Consider the following 22,180-nt stretch of genomic DNA (forward strand, 5'->3'; position numbering starts at 1 on the left):
TGTACGTAAGACCATGCAGGGAGTTTTTATTGATCAATTAAATTAAAATGGGCACAGTGGGGAACAAATCTACCAACAAAAACTATGAATAAGCCCATTAATATTTCCCTATAAAGTACTCATATCTCTAATTACATTACTTTTTCTTACACTGCTGTATATAAGGAGGATCATTAATACATTTTAAAACATCTGATAAGAGTTAACTTTTGAAATAAGATTATTCTTCTTTTCTATGAAATAATGCATCTTTTCAGGCATTGTAGGGTTATAAATTCTCAGATTTAGAAAATTGGAATGTAGTTGTTAATTTTGGTTCTGTGTCTCTGAGAAATGCATTCAGCAATCCATACAATATTCCTGCATTCTTGTTCCTTTAACTTTACATAGGCATAAAATACTCCAAAATGAAACTGGTTGTTGAATGCAAGCACATTCAGCTTTACCTGTGGAAAAGATGAAACAAGTGTTATGATAAAATATTAGAGAAGGCAAATTTTATTTTATATGGTAGCTTTTATGATCAAGATCTCTATGTAACTTTGCAACCATGACTACATCTAGGAGTCTCTTGAGTATAAATATAATTGAAATGTCATCTCTGGATTAATTTTGGTAATAGACTACAGCAACATTACAGGTAAGTAAAGGACAGGGGTGAAATACCTTCTTCAGTAAACCATTCAAAAGAAATTTCATTAAGCGGTTTATTTGAGATGGCTTTTGGATAGGCTATCAGGGTTGACAGTTCTATAAGTGGTCTTCAGAAGAATGTCCTGGGATATATCTTATTTAAAAAGGTAAATCCTTCTATTTTAATTCAGCCAAATGTTGACAGCCAAATACTGTGTTCTTGACTACAAAGCTGAATGATGCAGTATAGTAGACTCAAAAGCCTAGTACCTCATTCTTCTTTTAAATGTTATTCTAGGTGGGTAACTTTAATTTTGATATTTTAAGGTTAGAAGCTCTTACCTCATGTTCAAAAAATGCATCTTCTAGTGTCTTTTCTCCAGTGCCACTCCCTACACCTTCAAACACAGCCTTGTATTCCTAGAAGCATAGACAACCACCCAATGGAAATAAGGTACTTTTGCATTCTGTGCAGCACAGATACCTTACATTACTTTATTAATTAATCTACGTTAAGTAATCTTTCTGTATAGAAGAACTCATGTATACGTTACAGTTCTACATAAATCAAAAGTTAAAAGCATATAGTCAGCTAAAGAAAGAAAAATCACATTTGTTCTTGTACTTCTTACTATCATTTCCTACAACTTAAAGTAATTTACTGAAGGCACTAAAAGAGGCTTATTGTAGAATGACACATGACCTTTCCCTCCTTTGGACAGAGAGCACTCAACTTCTTGTACAAATAGTATCCATCAGAGCCAAAGCTGTAAATGGAGCCAAAACCCTGAACTCTGATCCTCACATGGCTGCTCATTTTATTTTCAGTAGTCAGCTGGATTCGCTTTATCTGCATTAATATTGTATCTAAATCCATTAGTGTGATACGTCATCCTGGAATATTCTGTGCCAATATATTTGACTTAATTTCTCACACATTACATTTCTGTGTAATTTGCTTCTCTGTGTATTTGTTTTCTTTTTCCTATAAAGTAGCAGTGCAGTATAGGTCTAGTACAATGGTTCCCAAATTCATCTAAATATCCCACCATCCCATGAATAGACTTGCTCTGTACCACATTGACATGGTGACACATGCTTCTAACATTCTGCTTATGCACGGGAACAGATGTGCATCTCCAGCTTTGTTTCTTCTGTGGAAAAAACAGTAGACTGGACATCAGTTTATTTTGTGTACCTACATGGAGGTAGCTTAAGTTTTATAGGTAGTCAGAGTACCACAGTTAATTCATAGAGCAAGTGTTGCATATTGGTTCATCTTTAATAACAGCACTAGTTGCATCAGTGTTAACAACTTCATCTACTTCTTTGATTCAATCAGTGATTTAGAGAAAACTTTTCAGAAGGGCACTTTTACAGTACACTAGCAATAAATAAGGTTTGCAGTCATCTGTGACATGAATTGTTTGGTCAGCTCATTTTAAAATTACTTATGATTTTGCTCCAAAATTTTGGAGGCAGCAACTGTGAAGTGAAATTCAATTTGGGGAATGCTGATGAAGTAGGAAGAGTTTTGTTTACTATAATGTGATTTGGTCTTATTTAAACATCACTGTAAGAGGAACTTTGTATTGCACTAAGGTAATAATATATCATGTCTTCATATCAAAGGCCTTTGATTCCATCTGCTTCTTTATGGGATCTTTTGTATCTTCACTGATTTTTTTCTTTCTCAAAAATGCTTTTAACTTATGTGAATGCTCTTTAAAATTTTGCTGACATCAAGAGATGTTAAGTATTTGTATTTTGGCTTTTTGTTTTGAGAAATTAGATTACATACTGCATAGTAATCTGCAACACACTTCACTTGCTCGTAGTCATCTGCATTGGCCAACAGGTGTAAGCCTTCTGGATGTAGTTTTCCACAGGTTGGATACAGCTTCTCTCGGTCATCTTTACTCAGCTCAGTGCCAAATGAATTAATGGTGATGATAAAGGCACGTCTGTCTGCTTCAAACTTAATATGCAAAACAAAGAATAAAGAGGTGTTATTAGAGAGCTCATTCTAAATTAAGGTGGGGATGTGTTTTTTTTCAGTAAGCTACGCTATGGAAACTTTCGAAAAAAGTGGACTTCAGAGCATTAGAAACATACCTTATTTTAAAAATTGTAAATCCTTATTTGCAAATACTTGTTAAATTTTAACTAGAAAATCAAACTGTTTTGCAAGCACAGCTTTTATTCTGTGATTTTGGTACTGAAAATATCATCTCTGCCACTTCCCCATTTCCCTGCTTAGTTACCCAGATGTTGAAAACAAAAAATCTCCTCACACACCCTTCTGAAGTTATGAAATAATACTCTTATAAATAATACTACTACTACAGGAAAGGAGCAAGAATCAATAATACTGTTCTGGGGTGACTCAGAGTGCTGTTGAGAGCAAAGGTTGAATGGAAATTCTGAAAAAAAAATTGTTTCTGATTGCACATATTTAAAGCGATAATTTAATAAGGTAGAGAGAGCTGTTTACTTGCCAAGTTGAAGTTTTCAGGTGTTTCAAATAACAGTTAATTTTTAATGCATAGAATCAAGGGCTATATTTCTTCTGCCAGGTTTAGATGCCTGTAGTGTCTGTTTTCCCTGCAGCAGTAGACTGAAAGTCATTCTAATGTCTAGATCTCAGGTTGTTCTTTTGTACAAGGCAAGATTTCACTTGCCATTCTTACAGTATGAGTTAAAAATGTAATGGTAAATAAAAATAATCTTACTTAATTCTGTCTGATTTATATCTATTCTTCTGTCTTGAGATCTGTGTTGACTATGGTTTTATTTCTTTCCTTTATTACTTACTTTCATGTTGTAAGAACAGCAGAGCCCTTGCTAATTGCAGGGATTACGCAGGAAAATCTTCCAAGTGAAGCATATACAGATATGCACATTTTAGGCAGCTTGCAAAATTTCTTATGCTGTGAATTTTTGAATTGTTTTAAGCAGAAAGGTACTCTTCTCTATTGAATAATAAGATTGCAGTTGCAACAGAGTTCTACAACTTTAGCAGTTAAGCACATATTCATAGATCCTACTTCTGTGTACTGGAACACACTGTAACAGGGACCCAGCTGCCCTCTGGCACTGACTTCAGAGTAAGGAAAATGAATAAACAATAGAGAAATAATGAGAAGAAAATAACTGTGCTTGAAAAGATTTCTAGGTAATAAATAACAGGGCCAAATTTCACTTACCTTATTAATATGAACAGGCATATCAGCCCTAGTGAAACTCTTTTGGAAGGACAAATGCTTTGGTTTTTTTAACTTGTTAAAGCCATGTATAATCTAGGTGTAATATTTTATTGGAAAAAAAGCATGCTCACATGCAATTGCAACTAATGCTAGCACGTTTAGGTCCTAATTCTGTGGCTGACAGTTTGAGAAAATTTGCAGCATCAGTCCCATCCATACAGACCTCTCAGTTCATCAAATTATTGGCATGTGAGGTTCTCCATAGTGAGTAACGCCATGTTGTTTGGTGACTTGGGCCGTTTGATTGCTGCAGGTAGAGGTGGAGTCACAAGAACACCGTTTCCTAAGTGCTTTAGTTTCCATATGGGAAACTGAAGTAGCATGTCTGCTACTTGAGAATTAGCACGGGGCCCTAATAACAGGCAAAGCACTAGCTGCAGTGCAGTCCTGCAGTTTCTTGCCAGATTCAGGGTTAAACATGGAACGTTTGTTGTCCGTGGTGGAAGAGAGATTGTCAGTACTTTTAATGTGGAAGGTTGGCACCATGCTTGGTGGTCAAGGAGTTGGGGAGCTAAATACCTCATCCTTATTCTGATAGGGTCAGGTTGGTAGTCTTCCATATAAGGTTACAGGATAAATAGCAAGTATTCTTTTGAATAATTAAACTTTAGCTTTTTGTGAGTTCAGCCATTACCAATCTGCTCTATGTGTGTCTTCAGATTATTAAAATGTTACAGAAAAGGAAATCTTCTATAGAAAAGTTTATCCTCCTAGCTGATTGACACTAGATAGGGATATTAAAGAAGCTTATCACAGACCAAACTGTTTCAACTGGTACAAAGAGAGTTTTACAATATGCTTAAACTAATGTTGGTAAGTAATCTGCTCTCAGCATGAATTTCTAGCTAAAAATGAACCTTCTGAAAAATCTGAATCAACCGTGGAAAATGTCTTTACCTCTGCCAGCCAATCTTTTGGGTTTTATTTTTCAGAAAAGAATAGTCAAAATACTTAATTTCTAGTCAATTTAACTTAATTAAGAACATTTTCTTTAGAACATAAACTGAAACATTATGACCTGGTTAAATAAAATACAAAATTGCATTCCCTTTCAGGACATTGTTTCATAAGATGTAATTTAGGCTCATTCTTCCTTCAGGGGTGAGCTCCCAGGGTTATTATCTTTCTCCTACAATGTAAACTTTTAGTGTGATATCATCAGAGCTCAGTGAATTTTTTTCAGTCGGTTTCCAGGGTGTCAGTTTTGCTTATCCAGAAAAAAAGACTCCTGGAAGCAAATGGGTGATCTGGCTCTCAAACTCTGCAAAGAATTGTGATAAACCATGTGAAAGAAAAATTGATCTGAATGCTGAGGACTCAATTTTAGGAATTGACACAATTATTGGTGACAGATGATGCAGAGAAGGCGGAGTTACTGAATGCCTTCTTTGCTTCAGTCTTTACTGCCCCGGCCAGGCCTCAGGAGTCCCAGACTTTGGAGGTAACAGAGAAAGTCTGGAGGAAGAAAGACTTTCCCTTGGTTGAGGAGGATCAAGCTAGAGACCAGTTAAGTAAACTGGACATCCACAAGTCCAGGGGTCCTGATGGGATGCACCTGTGAGTGCTGAGGGATCTGGCAGAAGTCATTGCTGGGCTTTGAAAGCTCCTGGAGAACAGGCGAGGTGCCTGAGGACTGGAGGAAAGCCAATGTCACTCCAATCTTCAAAAAGGGCAAGAAGGAAGACCCAGGAAACTACAGGCTAGTCAGCCTCACCTCCATCCCTGGGAAGATGATGGAACAGCTCATTCTGGGCATCATCTCAAAGCATCTGGAGGAAAAGAAGGTTATCAGAAGTAGTCAACATGGATTCACCAATGGGAAGTCATGTCTGACCCATCTGATAGCCTTCTACAATGGCATGACTGGATGGATAGATGAGGGGAGGGCAGTGGATGTTGTCTACCTGGACTTCAGCAAGGCTTTCAACACCGTCTCCCACATCATCCTCATAGGCAAGCTTAGGAAGTGTGGGTTAGATGAATGGACGGTGAGGTGGATTGAAAACTGGCTGATAAAGCTCAGGGGGTTTGTGAATAGTGGCACAGAGCCTAGTTGGAGGTCTGTAACAAGTGGTGTTCCCCAGGGGTCAGTACTGGGTCCAGTCCTGTTCAATATATTCATCAATGACCTGGATGAAGGGATAGAGTGTGCCCTCAGCAAGTTTGCTGATGACACAAAACTGGGAGGAGTGGCTGACACACCGGAAGGCTGTGCTGCCATTCAGCATGACCTGGACAGGCTGGAGAGTTTGGCAGAGAGAAACCTTATGAAATTCAACAAAAGCAAGTGTAGGGTACTGTACCTGGGGCGGAATAACCCCATGCTTCAGTACAGGTTAGGGGCTGACCTGCTGGAGAGCGGCTCTGTGGAAAGGGACCTGGGAGTTCTGGTGGACAACAGGATGACCATGAGCCAGCAATGTGCCCTTGTGGCCAAGAAGGCCAATGGCATCCTGGGGTGCATCAAGAAGAGTGTGGCAAGCAAGTCCAGGGAGGTTATCTTCCCCCTCTACTCTGCCCTGGTGAGGCCGCATCTGGAGTACTGTGTCCATTTCTGGGCTCCCCGGTTCAAGAAGGACAGGGAGCTGCTGGAGAGGGTACAGCAAAGGGCTACGAAGATGATTAGGGGACTGGAACATCTTTCTTATGAGGAAAGGCTGAAGGACTTGGGTCTTTTTAGCCTGGAGAAGAGAAGACTGAGGGGGCATCTTATTAATGCTTATAAATACTTAAGGGGTGGGTGCCACGAGGATGGGGCCAGTCTTCTTTCAGTGGTGCCCAGTGACAGGACAAGAGGTAACGGGCACAAACTTGGTCATAGGAAGTTCCATCTAAACGTGAGGAGGAACTTCTTTACTTTGAGGGTGGCAGAGCACTGGAACAAATTGCCCAGAGAAGTTGTGGAGTCTCCTTCTCTGGAGATATTCAAAACTCACCTGGACGCATTCCTGTGCAATCTGCTCTAGGTGAACCTGCTCTGGTGGGGGTGCTGGACTAGATGATCTCCAGAGGTCCCTTCCAACCCCTATCATGCTGTGATTCTGTAATTTCTGCATCTTTTATTACAATAACAGATATAAAAATATGATTCACTATGCTGCAGGTATGCTTTGGGGAGGAGGATGTTAGGAATTTTCTATGTCATGGAAAAAATAAATATTAAAATTTTCTGAGTTGAGACAAAAATAAAACATGTAATGTTGGACTTTTCTGTATAATACTAGTTCCAAAGGTCACTGAACTCTAACTTCAACCATTAATTTTAATAGGAGAGTAAACAAATGTAATAGTGCCATGAAGCTTAAAGATTATTGATTAGTAAATATACAGTAATGCCAGACCTTATCTATCCCAAATTTAGTTTTGAGCTAGGAGATGTAAGAATAATCCACTTTTTTAGTTTTTCTACATAATACAGAAAAATGTTAAGAGGCAACAGTTTGAGATTAGTGAACCATTTATTCTCTTCTGCTCTCTGTTACAGAAGAATATTAACTGAGGCTAACTCCTCCCTGGTAATGGACTAGTTAAGAGGTAAAAGTGATCCTAGAATAAAGTCTTCATTACATCTTAGAAAAACAGTTATTATTTGGAGGAGAAGCAAACATTTAACAAATAATTTTTCAAATGGAAAGAGGAGGAATAGGAAAAACAAAGTAATCTAATTATGAAAACGTTGTGGAGTACTTTCATGTACAAAGACTGAATTTTTCTTACCTCAAGAATAGGTCTCATGATTTCTGCTGTAGTACCACCTTGTTTTTCACAAAACTTATAGAACGCCTCAAGATAAGACTACATGAAAGAAGAGGAGAAATATGTTAAATGCTACTTAAGACCTGGACCAGCACAGCACATAGTCATGAACCTTATTTTTAAATACTTCCATTAACTTTGATAATTCCACCTATAAATTTAAATTCAAGTATCTGCTTAATTATTTTGCTGGATTGAAAGTTGAAATATTAAAATGCAAATGGCTTGTTATTACAGTATGGGTTCAAGTGTTTTTAAAAATTTTTATAGGACAAATACTGTTTTCTTTGCTCTCTGTAGAAGGAACTTCTTGAGCTCCATTGAGCTTCCACTGCATAATAAGCAGATGGCTGAAGGAAACTGTGCATTTGTAGTGTGGAGGAGGGGATTTGGGAATATGCCACAGCTGTTGGGCCAGCACTGTGAGGATACACAAACTAATCCCTACTGCTCTACCCTAAACCCTGGATTAGGACAGAACAGCAGACAAAGCTTCTGTAATACTGGTCTGCAGAGGCCTCTGGTCTATTAAGGCTTCTGACCTTCGCACCCATTTCAAAACACCTGTGCAGGAAAGACCCTTCTCAGAGATGCTGTTCCCCCTGCCTCTCCATCCCCCAAAATACTGTCTTAGGGAAACATGTATGTTATCAAAATGCGTTTGCTACAACTTCACACAATCTTGTTAAAAGAAGCCGTCATTAACTATGCAATTAAGTGAATTTTAAGTAGAGACATCTCAAGGGGGATCTGCAGCATGGGATAATGCATTAGGTTCTGTATAGTGCTATCTGACAGTAGAGCTGAAACATAATTGATCACTTTGACAGCTGAAGCAGAGGAGACAGGATATATTAATAATTTAGAAGTGTTTGCAGAATGATCCCCCTGATACTCAGGAGAGTGAGAAGAAAAACCAAAAAAATAGATTTAATAAGTGTAAATGTATGGTTATCCACACAGGATATAAGAATCAAATCTGTATGTTATCAAATGGAAAAAGAGTGTCTAGTTTAGTAGTACTGTGAAAGAATTAAAATACTTGGGCATAACTGATGTTGTTTTGAATGAGAGTAGCAGAATATTTAAGAATCAAATATTGGCTTGGGAATTTATAAATATAATTTGTGAGACAAAGAGATGAGGTTTTATTTTTTCCCCCTAGTACAATCAGATCACTGTAAGAATACTTCCTGCAGTCTGGGGCATCCACTGTGAAAGAAAGATAACAAAGAATTTGGAGAGAATGTGCCAGGAGGAACCATTAACGGAATGAAATATGTATAGCTTTTAAAGAGACCACCCTAAAAGTATTGACCTATGTGCTAATATTTGTAAAGTACTTTGAAGATGCAAGGCACATGTAGATGCGTACCCTTACAGCAGTGTTGTAGCAATGCTAAAGATAATTTAAAAAGAAAGAAAATTATACAAACCCCTTAAGTAAAAAAAAGGGTAGCTAGACTCAAAGCAATTAGACCTTTTCAAATCACATCTACCTTTTATAAATAAAAATAAATGTTAGCCAAAAGCCTGTCTAGGCTCACTTAGGAGCTAACAGTTCTGTGGCATTTGGTGGATAACTGAGTTATTCATAAACAAATGGATCTGGATATTAGCCTGACATCCACAGCATTTTCATTAATGAGATATTAAATTAGAATTTGGATGCAGACCTAAAATTTGAAAACTCTCCAAACAGTGGAGTAGAAATGAAAGGAGCTGGATGTGATTCCTGGACTTGTCATCAACCAGGTGACCTTAGACAGCTTGGTTTATCTCACCATGCTTCTGTTTCCCCATCCATAAAAGAGGGTTAATGATACTGACCTCCTTTTCTGAGACACTTTGAAAAACCCCAAGTATATTGTTATGTTGCAAGAACTTGCCTTGTACAGTTTGTTGCGCATTATTTCAATGTTCATTTCATCCAGGTCATTTTCAGACAAGCAGTCTTGAAAGAAAGCAGCTGAAAGCAGAGTTTATTATATTACAGTATAAATCTACATGCTGATAATATGCATCTCTTGTCTGTTGCCATTGACCAGTGTGTGAGCAAGGATCTGAGGTTTCTGTTTTACAAGAAAGAGTGATATAACAGAGAGGAAGAGAAATCCTCTTGATTTCCTTCTTATCCTCCTACTCCCTCCTTTTTAATGAGAATCTGCTGTGAGGGGAATCAATCAGTGCTGCAGCCAGAGTCCACATCTCCAGAGAGAATCAGATGAGAAATGCTAATGACAGCCCTAATCTTCTCTGAAGTATATGGTTTGGGCATTAGGGAGATTTTCCAGTGAGGAACATGAAAGATAATTTTTGTTTTAAATCATGCAGGTATTCCGCAACTGTTAAGGAGAATCCTCTTTCCTATTTTGCCTCTTCCTCTTTGGGTATGTCTGTAGTGGGGGAAAGGCAACAGGTTGCAACTACTAAGGGGCAGAAGCTTTGACTTTGACCACCTGTGCTTCCAGGTCCTCTGCAGAACTGGCTAAAGAGCAAGCTTTTGAACAGGGAGGCAGAGGATGAAGTTCATTTGTGCAGCTGGACTGCTTAAAAATACTGTATTCATAACCGGGAAAAGTATGCCAATCCCTCACTTTCCTAAGCTCTGTGGGACAGACCAGTGCTGCCTGAGAGGGTGTTGTCTCAGGCAGCAGCAATGGGAGATGGTATTTAAAGAGAGCATGTGAGCCTGGCTGTGTTTGGTGGTCTTCTCCTTTCATACTTTCCCAGCACCCAGTTTTTGGATGAACAATATTAGAGGATGTAGCCCTGACAGGTCCCTTTAGTATCACTTTGTAGATCCATTGACCAAGAATTTGCCCCATCTTTTTAAAAATCTGATACTCCTCTCTGCTTTTAAAAACTTGTTTAGCAAAAAAAATACCAGAAGTTAACTACCAGCTGTGTAAAAAAAATGTTTTATTTTACCTGTTTTCTACTGGGATTTGATCTTCTAAAAGATTTGGTAAGCAACAGCTTGCAGCTCACTGTGGACAAACCACTGCCCTCAGGACTTTGTAAACGTTGTCCATATCTCTCTTTAGCCTTGGCCTCTCCAAACTGCAGTCCAGCCTTTTTAGCCTGTCCGTGCATGGCGGTGCTATCCCCTTATTCATTTTAGCGGTTCTGCTCTGTATCTTCTGTGATTTCACTGCACGGCCTGCCGGTGCCCAGGTGTTGGCAGTGGGAGGCTGCAGGGCGGCCTCTGTGAGGAGGGGCCAGGGCTGCCCCATGCCGGACACAGCCGGTTCCAGCCGGCTCGAACGGACCCGCCACAGGGCACAGCTGAGCCCCCTCAGCCAAGCTGGTGGTGCCTCTGGGAAAATATATTTAAGAAAGGGCAAAAACCACAGGATATAGAGAGGAGGAGGGAAAAAAATTTTGAGAAACACGAAGGTCGGAGAAGGAGGAGGGGTCGGTCGCTCCATGGCGCTGGAGCAGGTACTCCCTGCTGCCTGTGGAGGACCTGCGCTGGAGCAGATACGCCTGACAGAAACTGCAGCCCGTGGAGAGCCCACGCTGGAGCAGAGGATAAGTGTGAGGAGGAAGGAGTGGCAGAGAGAAACCGCCACATACTGACTGTAAACTCCCCCTGCTCCTTGTGCTGCTCATTGCCTCTCCAAAGGGACCTAGTGGAACCTGCGGTGATAAGGGAGCAAAGGAGAGGAGCCTGAAGCAAAGGAGTGGGAAAAGGGGGGGGGGGAGGGGGGAAGGTGCTTTCCCAAAGTCGGTAAATGTTTCTTTCTGTTTGTTTGTTTTGTTTCCTAATGTCTGAATCAAGAATTAAATATATCAGTACTAATCAATAAATCAAGTTAATTTTCCCCAAGTTGATTCTGTTTTGCCTGCAGAGGTACTTGGTAGGTGATCTCAACCCACAAGCTCCCTTTCCCCTCCTCCCCGTTTTCTCCCCCCGTTGAGCGAGTGGCTGTGTGGGAGTTTGGCTTCTGTCTGGGGCCAACCCACCATGCCTTCTTGAGAAGCAGAACCCAAATCCACTACAGTACTCAAGATGAGGGCACACAGTGGTTTCATGTATGTTCAAATCCATCCCATTCCATCTTATTCTCAGTACCCTTCCAAGCAGTACCCCACAGCTGGTTAGTTTTCATTTGTTCGTGTTGGCTGCTGCAGCACATTGCACAGAGTTTCATCCCAATTTCAGAATGCAACATTCCCAAGCCTCGTTCTGTTTTGCTTCTAGATTTAATTCTTCAAAATAGGGATTTTCTCTGTGTTTGAATCATGCCCAAATCCCAAAAGGGAATCTAGGTTCTACCACAACATCTAATATTTATTAGTGACTGTCTGCTTCTTGATCCTTAGTGAGTGATAGGCAAGAATTCATCTTACATTTTTTAATTCTAGATGCAGGTGTTGAAATAAAAATCTAGATGCTCTAGATACTTTGGATATAAAAGATATCCGTTATAGTTCTTGAGTAGGATGTTTTCTTTGTGCCTGCTACCCAAGGTTGATATAGAAGCTCTTAATAAATGTTACTAGAAAATGTCCTGAGCACCACTTCAGAAGTGCTTGATCCACACGTCATGTTTTGTATTACCAAAACACAGCGTATCCAGTGGAAAACGATAGTCCATCTGAGATATTCTTAAGAATACAGGATGAGTAGTTTCAAGAAGCAGATGAGAAATAATTTAGTGTTCCTACCTAATGGTGTGTCAACCAAAATTGCATTGAACAGCTCAGTGGGGTTTGAGGCAATGCTGACTGCTTCCATTTGCTCAAAACTCCCCAGTGGATGGCACTTGGGAACAAGTTCAGCTATGGGCCGCTGATGTAATGTGCCAGTTATTAAAAGAATTACGTTGTCAATCATGTAGCTGTATCTGTATTTGAAAGAAAAAGTAAAAGAAATGAACCTTATCTTTATAATGAGTTTTCCTTTGAAAAAATACAAAACCAAGATTTTTGAAAATTAGTAATAATACTAAAGTCAGAAATGACCACAGTATTTGCAGATTTGCATGTTCACTCTGTATCAATGTCTCATTGCTCGAAAACAATCAGAAGTTTTTAAATAGTAAGAGTAGGTAACACACACTATTGATTTTAAACACATGACTGAGTTTGGAAGAGAAACACTTTTAAAGAAGGGAAAACAGTAACATGAATATAATAAGCATAACAGCTGTGAAATGTAGACTCACTATAACAAGTGCCAATGAGTGTTATCAAAAAGTAAATCACCTGAGCTAGCAGCTTCTCTAGTTTGGGATTTTGTTGTTTCAGATAGACCATCTGGACAGAGAAGTGCATGGGAATCTCGGCACTGAAACTGCAGAGTTCATGCAGATGGACCAATCTTAGGGCTTTCTTCTCATTCAGCTTTAAACATCCTCCCATGAGGAAACTAAGAACAGGTTCTCACAGATTTCTTCTTTATTGCTAAAAGTTTTCATTTCAGTAAATGTTTTCTATCAGCTTCTTACTAGTTTTACTGTCAGGGGCTGATAAGAGGTTTGTCAGTGACTTGGAAATGTGAAAGCTATTCCCCTGAGATGCTTATAACAAGGATGTCAGTCTTCAGCTTGCGTTGTTGATTCAGAACATAGCTAGAGACATATAGGGATTAATATGATCTCACACAAAATCTGGGAGGGGGCTCGGCGACCTGGTGAAATGTAGTTCAGTGATTTAATAATTCTGTTAAAGATCTTAAACTAGTGTCTCCATTATTAAAAAACAACAGTGTGCAGAAGATTGTGCATACACATGTACACATGCATGTCAATCAGTATGAGAAAAGAGCTGCCATCATTTTCATATTTTCATTTTAATTTCTCTGAAGCAAAAGGTAAACATTGTATGCCTCAGGTCACAGCTGTCCTAGAGCAGTCTTTAAGATCCTGATGATGTATTCGCCTAAAACTGGTCAGCTAGACTTGACCCCAAGGAAAAAAAAAGAATAATGATACTTTATTTCACTGTTATGATAAAAATACTCCTTAAAAGTAAGCTGGACAGTCTAGTGTTCTTGTTATAATATATTAAAAAGATAAAATCAAGGGGAGTAAACAGTTAGGTAAAATATCCTGCTGACATTTCACTAAACCATGTTGTCATACTGTTATAAAGCAGATCCTTGTTCTTAATGTTGTTTAAGCCACTCATTGATAAGTTTTATCTGTTTACTGAGATCAGAACTTTCTCTTCATCTGGCATCAAACAGCACTTGTACTTTTTAAAAAAGCTACCTGGATCTAAGTATCTTGCTATACACAACATAAAGTTTTTCTGGTTTTAATGTTCAAATGGTATAAAAAGTATGGCAGGTGTATGATGAGTTGTCTTCCCCCCTTTAAAAAAAAGTCTAGAACTTGCCATATGCCTAGGAATTAAATCACTGCCCTGTACATCATGAAATTGCTAATCTTGCATAAGTGACCCACACAAACTTCAGTTTTGCAAGTTCTCTGACTTAAATGATGTTTGAAAATTATAACCATTTTTCTCAATCTCTACCACTCGTCCTGCCACTGTACAAAGAAAAAATCTGCTTGTGTTCTTTAAAATAAGTAGTTGCAAAGACAACAGCTCTTCATATATATATTTTCAGAACTTATATTAACAAATAAAGTATGTAAATATTGCAGTATATTTTTGAGAGTTAATAGAAATTCAAGTACGATGCATTTACACTGTTTTAACTTGTAGCTGGGCTTTTGCTTTGAGTCTATGTGGTAAGCTATGTGGTAACATTACTTACGTGATAAAATTCAGAAAAGTGGCAAGTGGTTCAAAAGCATGGTTTCTAAAGTAATGAAATTCCGTGAGTAGTTTTGCTTTCAGTTTATCATCGATGGTGGAAATAGTCAGAGGGCCAGTTTCGTTAGCCAAGAAGTTGCCATAGTCTGTAGTCTGTAGATGTAACTTCAGATCTGAAATTAGATTCAAGGAAAATCATGAGAATAAACAGTCATCATATTGCCTACAAACCATATAAAAAAACTTTTAAAATGTTCATTTCTAACATCATATTTTCATATTAAGAGTCTGATCATACTCTATTGCAAAGGTTTTGCCATAGATTTAACATAGAGTAAATGCATAATTACTGCAAATTTGCACTGCCTTCTACTAGTAAGACTTACTGCATGCCACAGGAAAGCACGAGTAATTTACAACTTTGTCAGAAGTTTCACTGGCAACTTTAGTTTCCAGCCACACCAGGCACAGTGTTAATTACTGCTGTTGCGAGCCCCTTCCCAGTCAGGTTTGTTCAATGTTTTGATTTCTCTGATTTATTCAGGGCACCACTCTTGCACCATTATAATACATCAGTTGTTTTGTCTCCTGCATTCCTATGGACTGTTATGCATCAATAGGAATCATCCTTTAACTTTGTTAAGATCTTAAATTTGCATATCAAACATTTAAATCTCGGGTAAGACTATAATCTTATGTTATCAGGCTGCCTGGAAAAGAGAACACATCTTTCCTGGCTCAGATTCTGGGCTCCAAATGGCTTCTGCAGTGGAGCACTTGAAAGGGCACAGTTACTCTCTGTTAGGATTTCTGGTTTGGCTTTGTCTGATTTATGGCTGCTGCTGCTACCAGATCCTAAGAAGCTGTTCCAGAAGCTTGGGTTATTGTGACATATTCTGTCTGAGCTCCCGACCCTGATAACTGAGGAAAATGGGTTGATTAGACAATAAAGTTGAAAGAAGCTTTTGTAAGATCATTACAAATTACTTCTGTAATTCATTTGACAGATTTCCTCTGCTAGCCATTTTCCACCATGAGGTAAAAGTAAGGACTTGAATCAGTTCTTAGTGTTCAAAGCAGTTTAACATTTCCCTTTAGAAAAGCCCCTGCTATATTGCATAATTCTGTTCAAAGGCTATATTAAAACGACTGTAAATTATAGATTGGGATAATGTTATATGGTTTGGGCATTCATAATGATTAGATTTCCTGATAAAATCTGAAGTGATATTTAGGGAAAAGGACAGCAACACTCCCACTGACTGAAAAGGTGTACCTGTAAGGGAAGTTAATACGCAGTTAGCAAGTTGTGCATTTATCAGTATAGTAGCTACTCTTTCCTAATTCTCCATGTCTATACTTTCTTAGTATGCAATAAGGTTGCCTACACTGAGAGTTAAAGCAAAAGAACTAGTACATTGCAAATTCAGACTCCTACATCTAGCACTCTAACTTACTGAGACAGATAACCCTCAGAGTTTTCTATGCAGTTTAACTGCCACTCAAGCTTATTTTAGCAATTACATCAACAGACTCTTGGATAGGACAGCCTTACTCAGCTAGTTCTCTGAACTGGTACCATTTCTATAGATCTTCCTGCAATAGACTGAATTTATGCTAGCAGTGTAAACTAATTTCTTCTTAAAACTATATAGGTTGTCACAAAACTGTTGACAAAAGAAGGCAGAGGTAATTGGTCTTTCAACAGTCAGAGCCAGATACCAGGAAATAGTCATAGTTTCAGTACAGGCTTCCATGTAGGAAGAAGAAAAAGAATCCAAATACGAAAAAAGAAACCCACTTGATTCAAGAGAGAGAAAAAGGTAAGAAAGATTAAGAGATAAATAAAAATGCTGAACTATGCCCAGAAATGAGTCTTAATATGCAAGACCAACTTTTAAAAAAATCTCTAATATTTTCATATCACATTTACATTTCCTGTGAAAACTGATTTTTGCTTTCTCTTTTTATTGCAAAGAAGGTAAATATACTTGGCATATGGTGGGATTAGATAATACTACCTCATTACATGCAGAGAGCTGAATTCCAGCTTTCCTCAATTCCTTTTCAGACAAACCACTGATACCTGCCTTGAGTCACACTCTGTAAATGCATTCCGAACACAGTGGTTTTTAGAGGTTTAGTACCTAATGCGGACTGCAAAACCCAAATATCAGCCACAAGTATTGACCATTCTGAAGTGTGTTTAACATCATCATGAGATAAACAGAAACCAAACCCAACTGATTAAGAGTAGTTTGGCAAGACTGTGTTAGCCTCCTCAGGTCTCTTATTGACTGAGTGGCTTCAAAATCCATGCCCTAATGTAAGGCATGAAAAATATTAGCTATAAATATTACATTAAATAGCCCCACCTGGCTCTCAAAAGCTATAGAGGAAATACTATGCCCAGGAAAATTTGGTTTATGAGTCTGTCACTGCCACAGCCTGCTTTACAGAAGCATTTCTTCTAAATGGTTTAATAAATGCCAGTGTGCATACTATATGAAAGAAATTATATTCAACCTTATCTCATGGCCTTGGCCAAAACAATTGAGAAAATAGTCATCCACAAGCTCCAATACCATATAATATCAATCAGGAATGTCATAATCAGAGTTCACACCATGACAGAGTTCAGTGCAGCTCAGAGACTGCTCTGCTGGTCTTAAATGATGTTCTCTTGGCTGTTGGTATAAATAAGACCTGGGGACTAACACAGTTAGACACTAGTACTAGTAACATGACCTGATGACCTGGCAGGAGTAGACGGCTGAGCATTACAGGGGCTTCAGACATTCCTGTTCACCAAAACTTTTTAGTGATGGTAGCTGCTGCTTTTCTCAGGGGCTTGTGGAGACCTACACAAGACCCCGGGCCTTTCAGCATGTCTGCAAGATCCCTAGGAAAGAAAATTCCTGTATTTCAGCTGTCAGTATTAGTGCCATCCATCTGCATCATGTATTTCCTCATACAATTATATGCAGGAAAATCATATGTAGGAAATGTATGACTATAAATAATGTGATTTTAAATCACATGATTTTATTTACAAGTGAACAGCAACCAAACACAATTAACAGTATGTCTAAAGGGAATTAATGTGCAGAGGGAGACTAGTTTGAGATGAATGAGTTAACACAGGAATGATGCTGATCAGAAAGAAGGAGTATTGTGAGAACTTGAACAAAGCATTAACCTGGTCTCTTGGCATCAAGCACAGGGAGTCTTGTCTGACTCCTCACTTTGATAGCCGACTGCTCACTTTGATAGCCAACTCCTCCCAGTTTTCTGTTACACTGTTACTTCATCCACCATGTGCTGGCATGTCCTGGCTCTGGCAAGTTAAGTGAACTTGTTTCAGTGATGTTGGTGGGAGCAGAGCTGGGCTGCTTGCCCTTCTGTGACTTAGTCTCCCTTCTAGAGAGCAGTAGTCTTTCCATTACACAAGGAAGCAAGGAAAGAATAAAGCACTGAATTTAACCCCCCCACATATTCTACTTCAAAGACTGTCAGCAGGGTTCCTCTGAGGATCCCATTCCCCTGAAACAGATGATGACATAGGACCAAACTAGTAGCATGCCATGTTGCAGAGGTTTCAGCCAGTGTTGCAGCCCACAAGGTAGCTCCATGGAAATTATGATAATTCAAACAAGCCCAGAAGCATGTCTAAGTTAAGCTGAAGGCCTCTTCTCCTCTCTGTGTGGCCCAGAATTGAGAGGACACAGTGGTATCGTAAGTCAATTAGCATCCTCCTTTTTTTCTTTCCCTCTCACTGTTAAACTTACTCTGTGATTATCAAGCAGATCTAGAGCACTAACCTACAGTTTTTCTTGTGGTTCTTCTGTACTGAGATTATGGTTTCCCCTCTAGAGATATCAAAACCACTTTGAAATTAAAAGATCTTTTTGATTCTATTTATGGGTTACTTGGGGTTGTTTTGATTTTGTTTCTGCTTGTTTGTTTTAGCGTATTTAGAATATTTTTAACTTAGGCCAGTTTTTGTGGTGTGGTGCTATGCCACAGAATGCAGAATGGGGTAAATTTATTACCTTATAATGTGAAGACATGAACTGAAGGCACAATAGTACTACAGTACAAATCCACATGCTGGATCTTTTAATTGGAAACACAATGTATGCATAAAGCTACACTTTTTACTTTAGAGGTAAGGGTCTGTCTTTTTGGTGCACTGTACACTCGTGGTGCAAGTTCAATATTACAGCATCCTGTATGTGCAGAGAGATAAGTGTATTTAGCCTCATGTACAAATCCAATACTTCTCATATTTTCATTATAAATAATACATTTGGTAGATAACTGGTGGCAATCTGTGAGCTGTCTAACAAAAGCAGAAAATGTTACGATGGAGAAAGTGATGTAGCTGAATAGAGAAAAAGGGAAATGATAGTGGGTAGTAGAGATCTTGATGAAGGCTGCTGCTTCTGTTGCCGAAATAATTTGCATTCTGAAATTGAATGAACATTAGAAAGAAGGTTCAAAAATCAAAAAGTCATTGTTCCGTCTACTATAAATCTTACTTAGAATAGAATTTTATCTCTCTATTGTGATCTGTCCATCTGTTGCATGCTCTTAATAATGTTGAAGGTTTATGTATCTCAGAAATGTTTGAAAGCTACTTCCTGGTTGTAAATAACTTTCTTGTAGCATGACTTAAAATTTAAATAGTTTTTCTTAACTATTCTTAACTTAACATGACCAAGTATTCTTCTGGGAAGGATGAGGGAAATCCTTTTTTCTTGTATGTTTTAAAAAATATTTAAACCTGTGTATTTTTGTCTTATTCGAAGTAACCAGGATTTTGTTTGGTTTTTTTCTTCATGGAGCCTTTGATGACATCACTTATTGAGCTCCTCTGCAGAGACAAGTGGAGTAAGAGCAAGGTTTAATAATTCCATCATTCTGTCCTTTGTGTCTTTTATAGATATTTGAAGCTCTATTAGCTTTTTCTGAAGTCTGTATATTCACGGAGCAGGACTTTTTGACATAAACAATTAAATACCATATCAAGAGTGTCTGTAGAGTCTTTAAGTTGCATAGATCACAACTGCTGATACAAACAGGCTACAGAAAGTGCTGATTTTGTCTAACTGACATAAGGAATAGATTTCAGTTCTCAGAGTAAGTGTATACATGTGTTCTGTGTGTCTAAACTGCCATTGTATGAAATGGAGAGCTGATAGAGCTCTCCAGCTTATCAGCTGAAGTAGGTACACACACTTGGTCAGTTGAATTGTCTCTAGATCCCATTGGCTGTACTGACAATCTCTTCTTTAACTATGAGATGAACTTTATCCTGCTGACAGGTAAATACCTGCATGTATCTATTTAAATGTAGTTGGTTTAATCTGCAAGATGAATGGCAAGCAACCTTCCCAGACTTACGTTGTTATTATATTAATAGTTTAGACAGCCTCAAAACTCCATTGTGTATGGGAATCATCAGGTTCTGCACTTCTTGTTTCCCCAAATCCTTTACTGCATACACAAAGCAACCAAGGCTTAAAACAGAGTGAGCTTATTTCTCCTTGTTCCTTTTTCAAATTAATCTAATATACTGCATGTTATAGAAATTATTTCAGTGTACAATCATAGCTTTTATTTTGGAGTTAGGGAAAAAAACTTTATGGTCCTTTAGAAAGGTGATTTTTTTCTATCGCATTTTTTTCCTGCCAAATGTCTAGAGGTATGTCATATGATTCTTTGTACAAGTCTGTCTTCATCAGGCTGTGACCAGTCTTGGCCGCAGAAAGCTGTTTTGGAAACTAGTATGTGTTCTCTTTATTACTGTGGCAAAGTCACCTTGAAAAAAGCTTTTTTTTTTTTTTTTTTTAAGCTTCACAATAGTTCCGTTTTATCTTTGTGAGGTCTAGTTTTCTCTTCCTGGTAAGCAGAATGTCCCCCACTGCCCTAAAACTCATGAAGTAATAATACCTTTTCTAGAGAAACTCAGAGGCAAATGGTAAACTTTTAATAAGATTTTGGGAACTTTTTTATCCAGCTGAAATGATATGAAACTTCTATACTTGAACAGTTCTATAGCACGGTTAAAATCTGTGAGAAGGTTACCGATCTCCATAGGAACTCTATGGATGAGATTTCCAAACCTTATCTGTCAGAAAACTAGAAAATCCTATCATCTGGATTGCACTGCAAATCACAGTCTGTACAATCCTAGGATAATTTCTATGGAAAGCTATTCATTTAAATATGAGAACAGTTCTTCAAAGAACATCAGGGTTATCTCTGTTTTTTAAGATAAACTCTCAATATTTCAGTCTCTTACCTTCCCTTCTTCAAAGGTGTAAGCAACAGTATTTCTTCCTAAATAAAATAAACCAGCAGACTTACCTTCTAGTGTCTCACACTGTGCTAAATTGACATAGTCTGCACTTGTCAAGATCCCGGCTTTGAACCCTCGGACCAGACCCTCCAAGTAGCCATGGTCCACATTGAAGTAAAACTCTGAGTATCCCGGCATGGAGAAAAGGAGATTTAATCTCTCTGCTGGATACTTGATGGTACTGAATATATGCCACCAACTGTTTTCCTCCTCTTTGGAAGGAGTGACAAATAGTCACTGATTTCCTGCCAGCCTATGATTGTGTTTTACCAACTGGTTTCTTCCTGTTTCTTGCTCCTAGTGTAGTCCCAGTATAGTTGATGCTTACACAACAGCCAGACAGCAAATCCAACTCCCTCCTGTCAGAGCCAGAATATGAACCTATTACTGTTGAAAGAGAAGCCAAAAAGGAAGTATAAGATTTAACCATTGCTTACAAGAATGCTTTCTACTGATTGGAGAATGAGAAAGCATATTACAAAGCTTAATAGCATTTTCGCATTTCTTAAATGTATTATAAACAGTAAGTTAACTGTGAATACCTATTGAAAAATATTTCTTCACTAAAATGGTGAGTTGTTGTAGATCATAGCCTGTTCAAGGAACTTAGATGGTTTTTTAGTGTCTCTGTATACCTTTTGGTTTTTAACATTTTTGATTGCTGGATTTTTTCTGCTGCTTATCTCTATCAATAAATATGTATACAAATTATAAGATCCTTCTAATAATTACAGTGAACATTAGATCATGCCCATAGGTGAAAGGTCTTTGAAGGGTTTGACTTTCATTAGCCTTTAAAGTGAGTATCCAGAACTTACCTCAAAACTATAGTTTGTCCAAGTTCCAATCAAAATACTCTGGTTATATTAAATAAGATGTGGAAATAACTCATATTTTTCCTCTTACAAAACGAAGATTATAAAACTAGGAATCTTGATTTCAGTAATGCAGATTTAGAACCTTTTTAGACTTCCTGATTTTGATTCAATTTAAACTTGAAATTGGTAAATCTATCAGTGACTTTTATCCTGAGCTGTTAAGTCTGCTACCTTTCAGATTTAGGTGCCCCAAAGCTAACAGTTCAAAGTGGCTATGCTTCTGTAATCAACACAAAAAGCCCTTTTTCTCCCTAAATTCACTAGTGTATGCAACACACCTCTGCAAGCTTTGCTGGAAGGGAAAGTCTTATCGCACACTAGGAAATATTTAGACACGTAGTTAACTGAAGCTCGGGAACATTGCAATGAGGTGTCTGAAGACTGCTGCATGGTTGGAGGGTTAACACCAGCAACAGAAACTACAACAGCTGTCTACCATCCACATCTCAACACTTAGACTCAGTTTTCAGTGCTTTGAACGTTTGATGTATTGTGTCGGCTGAAGACATGCGGCTTGGCTTTTCTGTTCATCCCTTGCACTGAAATGTGGC

General features: G+C 38.3%; 1 protein-coding gene across 1 annotated transcript; it reads right to left on the reverse strand.

Annotated features, from left to right (window-relative positions):
• Positions 1-284: 284 nt before the first annotated feature.
• On the reverse strand, positions 285-20,889 carry ATP6V0D2 (ATPase H+ transporting V0 subunit d2). Its single transcript, XM_059815612.1, has 8 exons — positions 20,760-20,889; positions 14,389-14,560; positions 12,330-12,508; positions 9,545-9,624; positions 7,617-7,694; positions 2,435-2,611; positions 976-1,053; positions 285-446 (listed from the first exon to the last, which is right to left on the reverse strand). The coding sequence occupies exons 1-8, from the start codon at positions 20,887-20,889 to the stop codon at positions 285-287; spliced, it is 1,056 nt and encodes a 351-aa protein (XP_059671595.1).
• Between the last annotated feature and the right edge of the window lie 1,291 nt (positions 20,890-22,180).

Source organism: Gavia stellata, chromosome 3, assembly GCF_030936135.1.
Source record: "Gavia stellata isolate bGavSte3 chromosome 3, bGavSte3.hap2, whole genome shotgun sequence".
Classification (NCBI taxonomy): Eukaryota; Metazoa; Chordata; class Aves; order Gaviiformes; family Gaviidae; genus Gavia; species Gavia stellata.

Coding starts and splice junctions, on each gene's coding strand:
- ATP6V0D2 (XM_059815612.1), bottom strand. CDS start 20,889: ATGCCGGGATACTCAGAGTTTTACTTCAATGTGGACCATGGCTACTTG. Junction 9,625..12,329: donor TTTGGTTGACACACCATTAG/GTAGGAACACTA, acceptor CTCTGCTTTCAG/CTGCTTTCTTTCAAGACTGC. Junction 447..975: donor ATGCATTTTTTGAACATGAG/GTAAGAGCTTCT, acceptor TCTTTTCCACAG/GTAAAGCTGAATGTGCTTGC.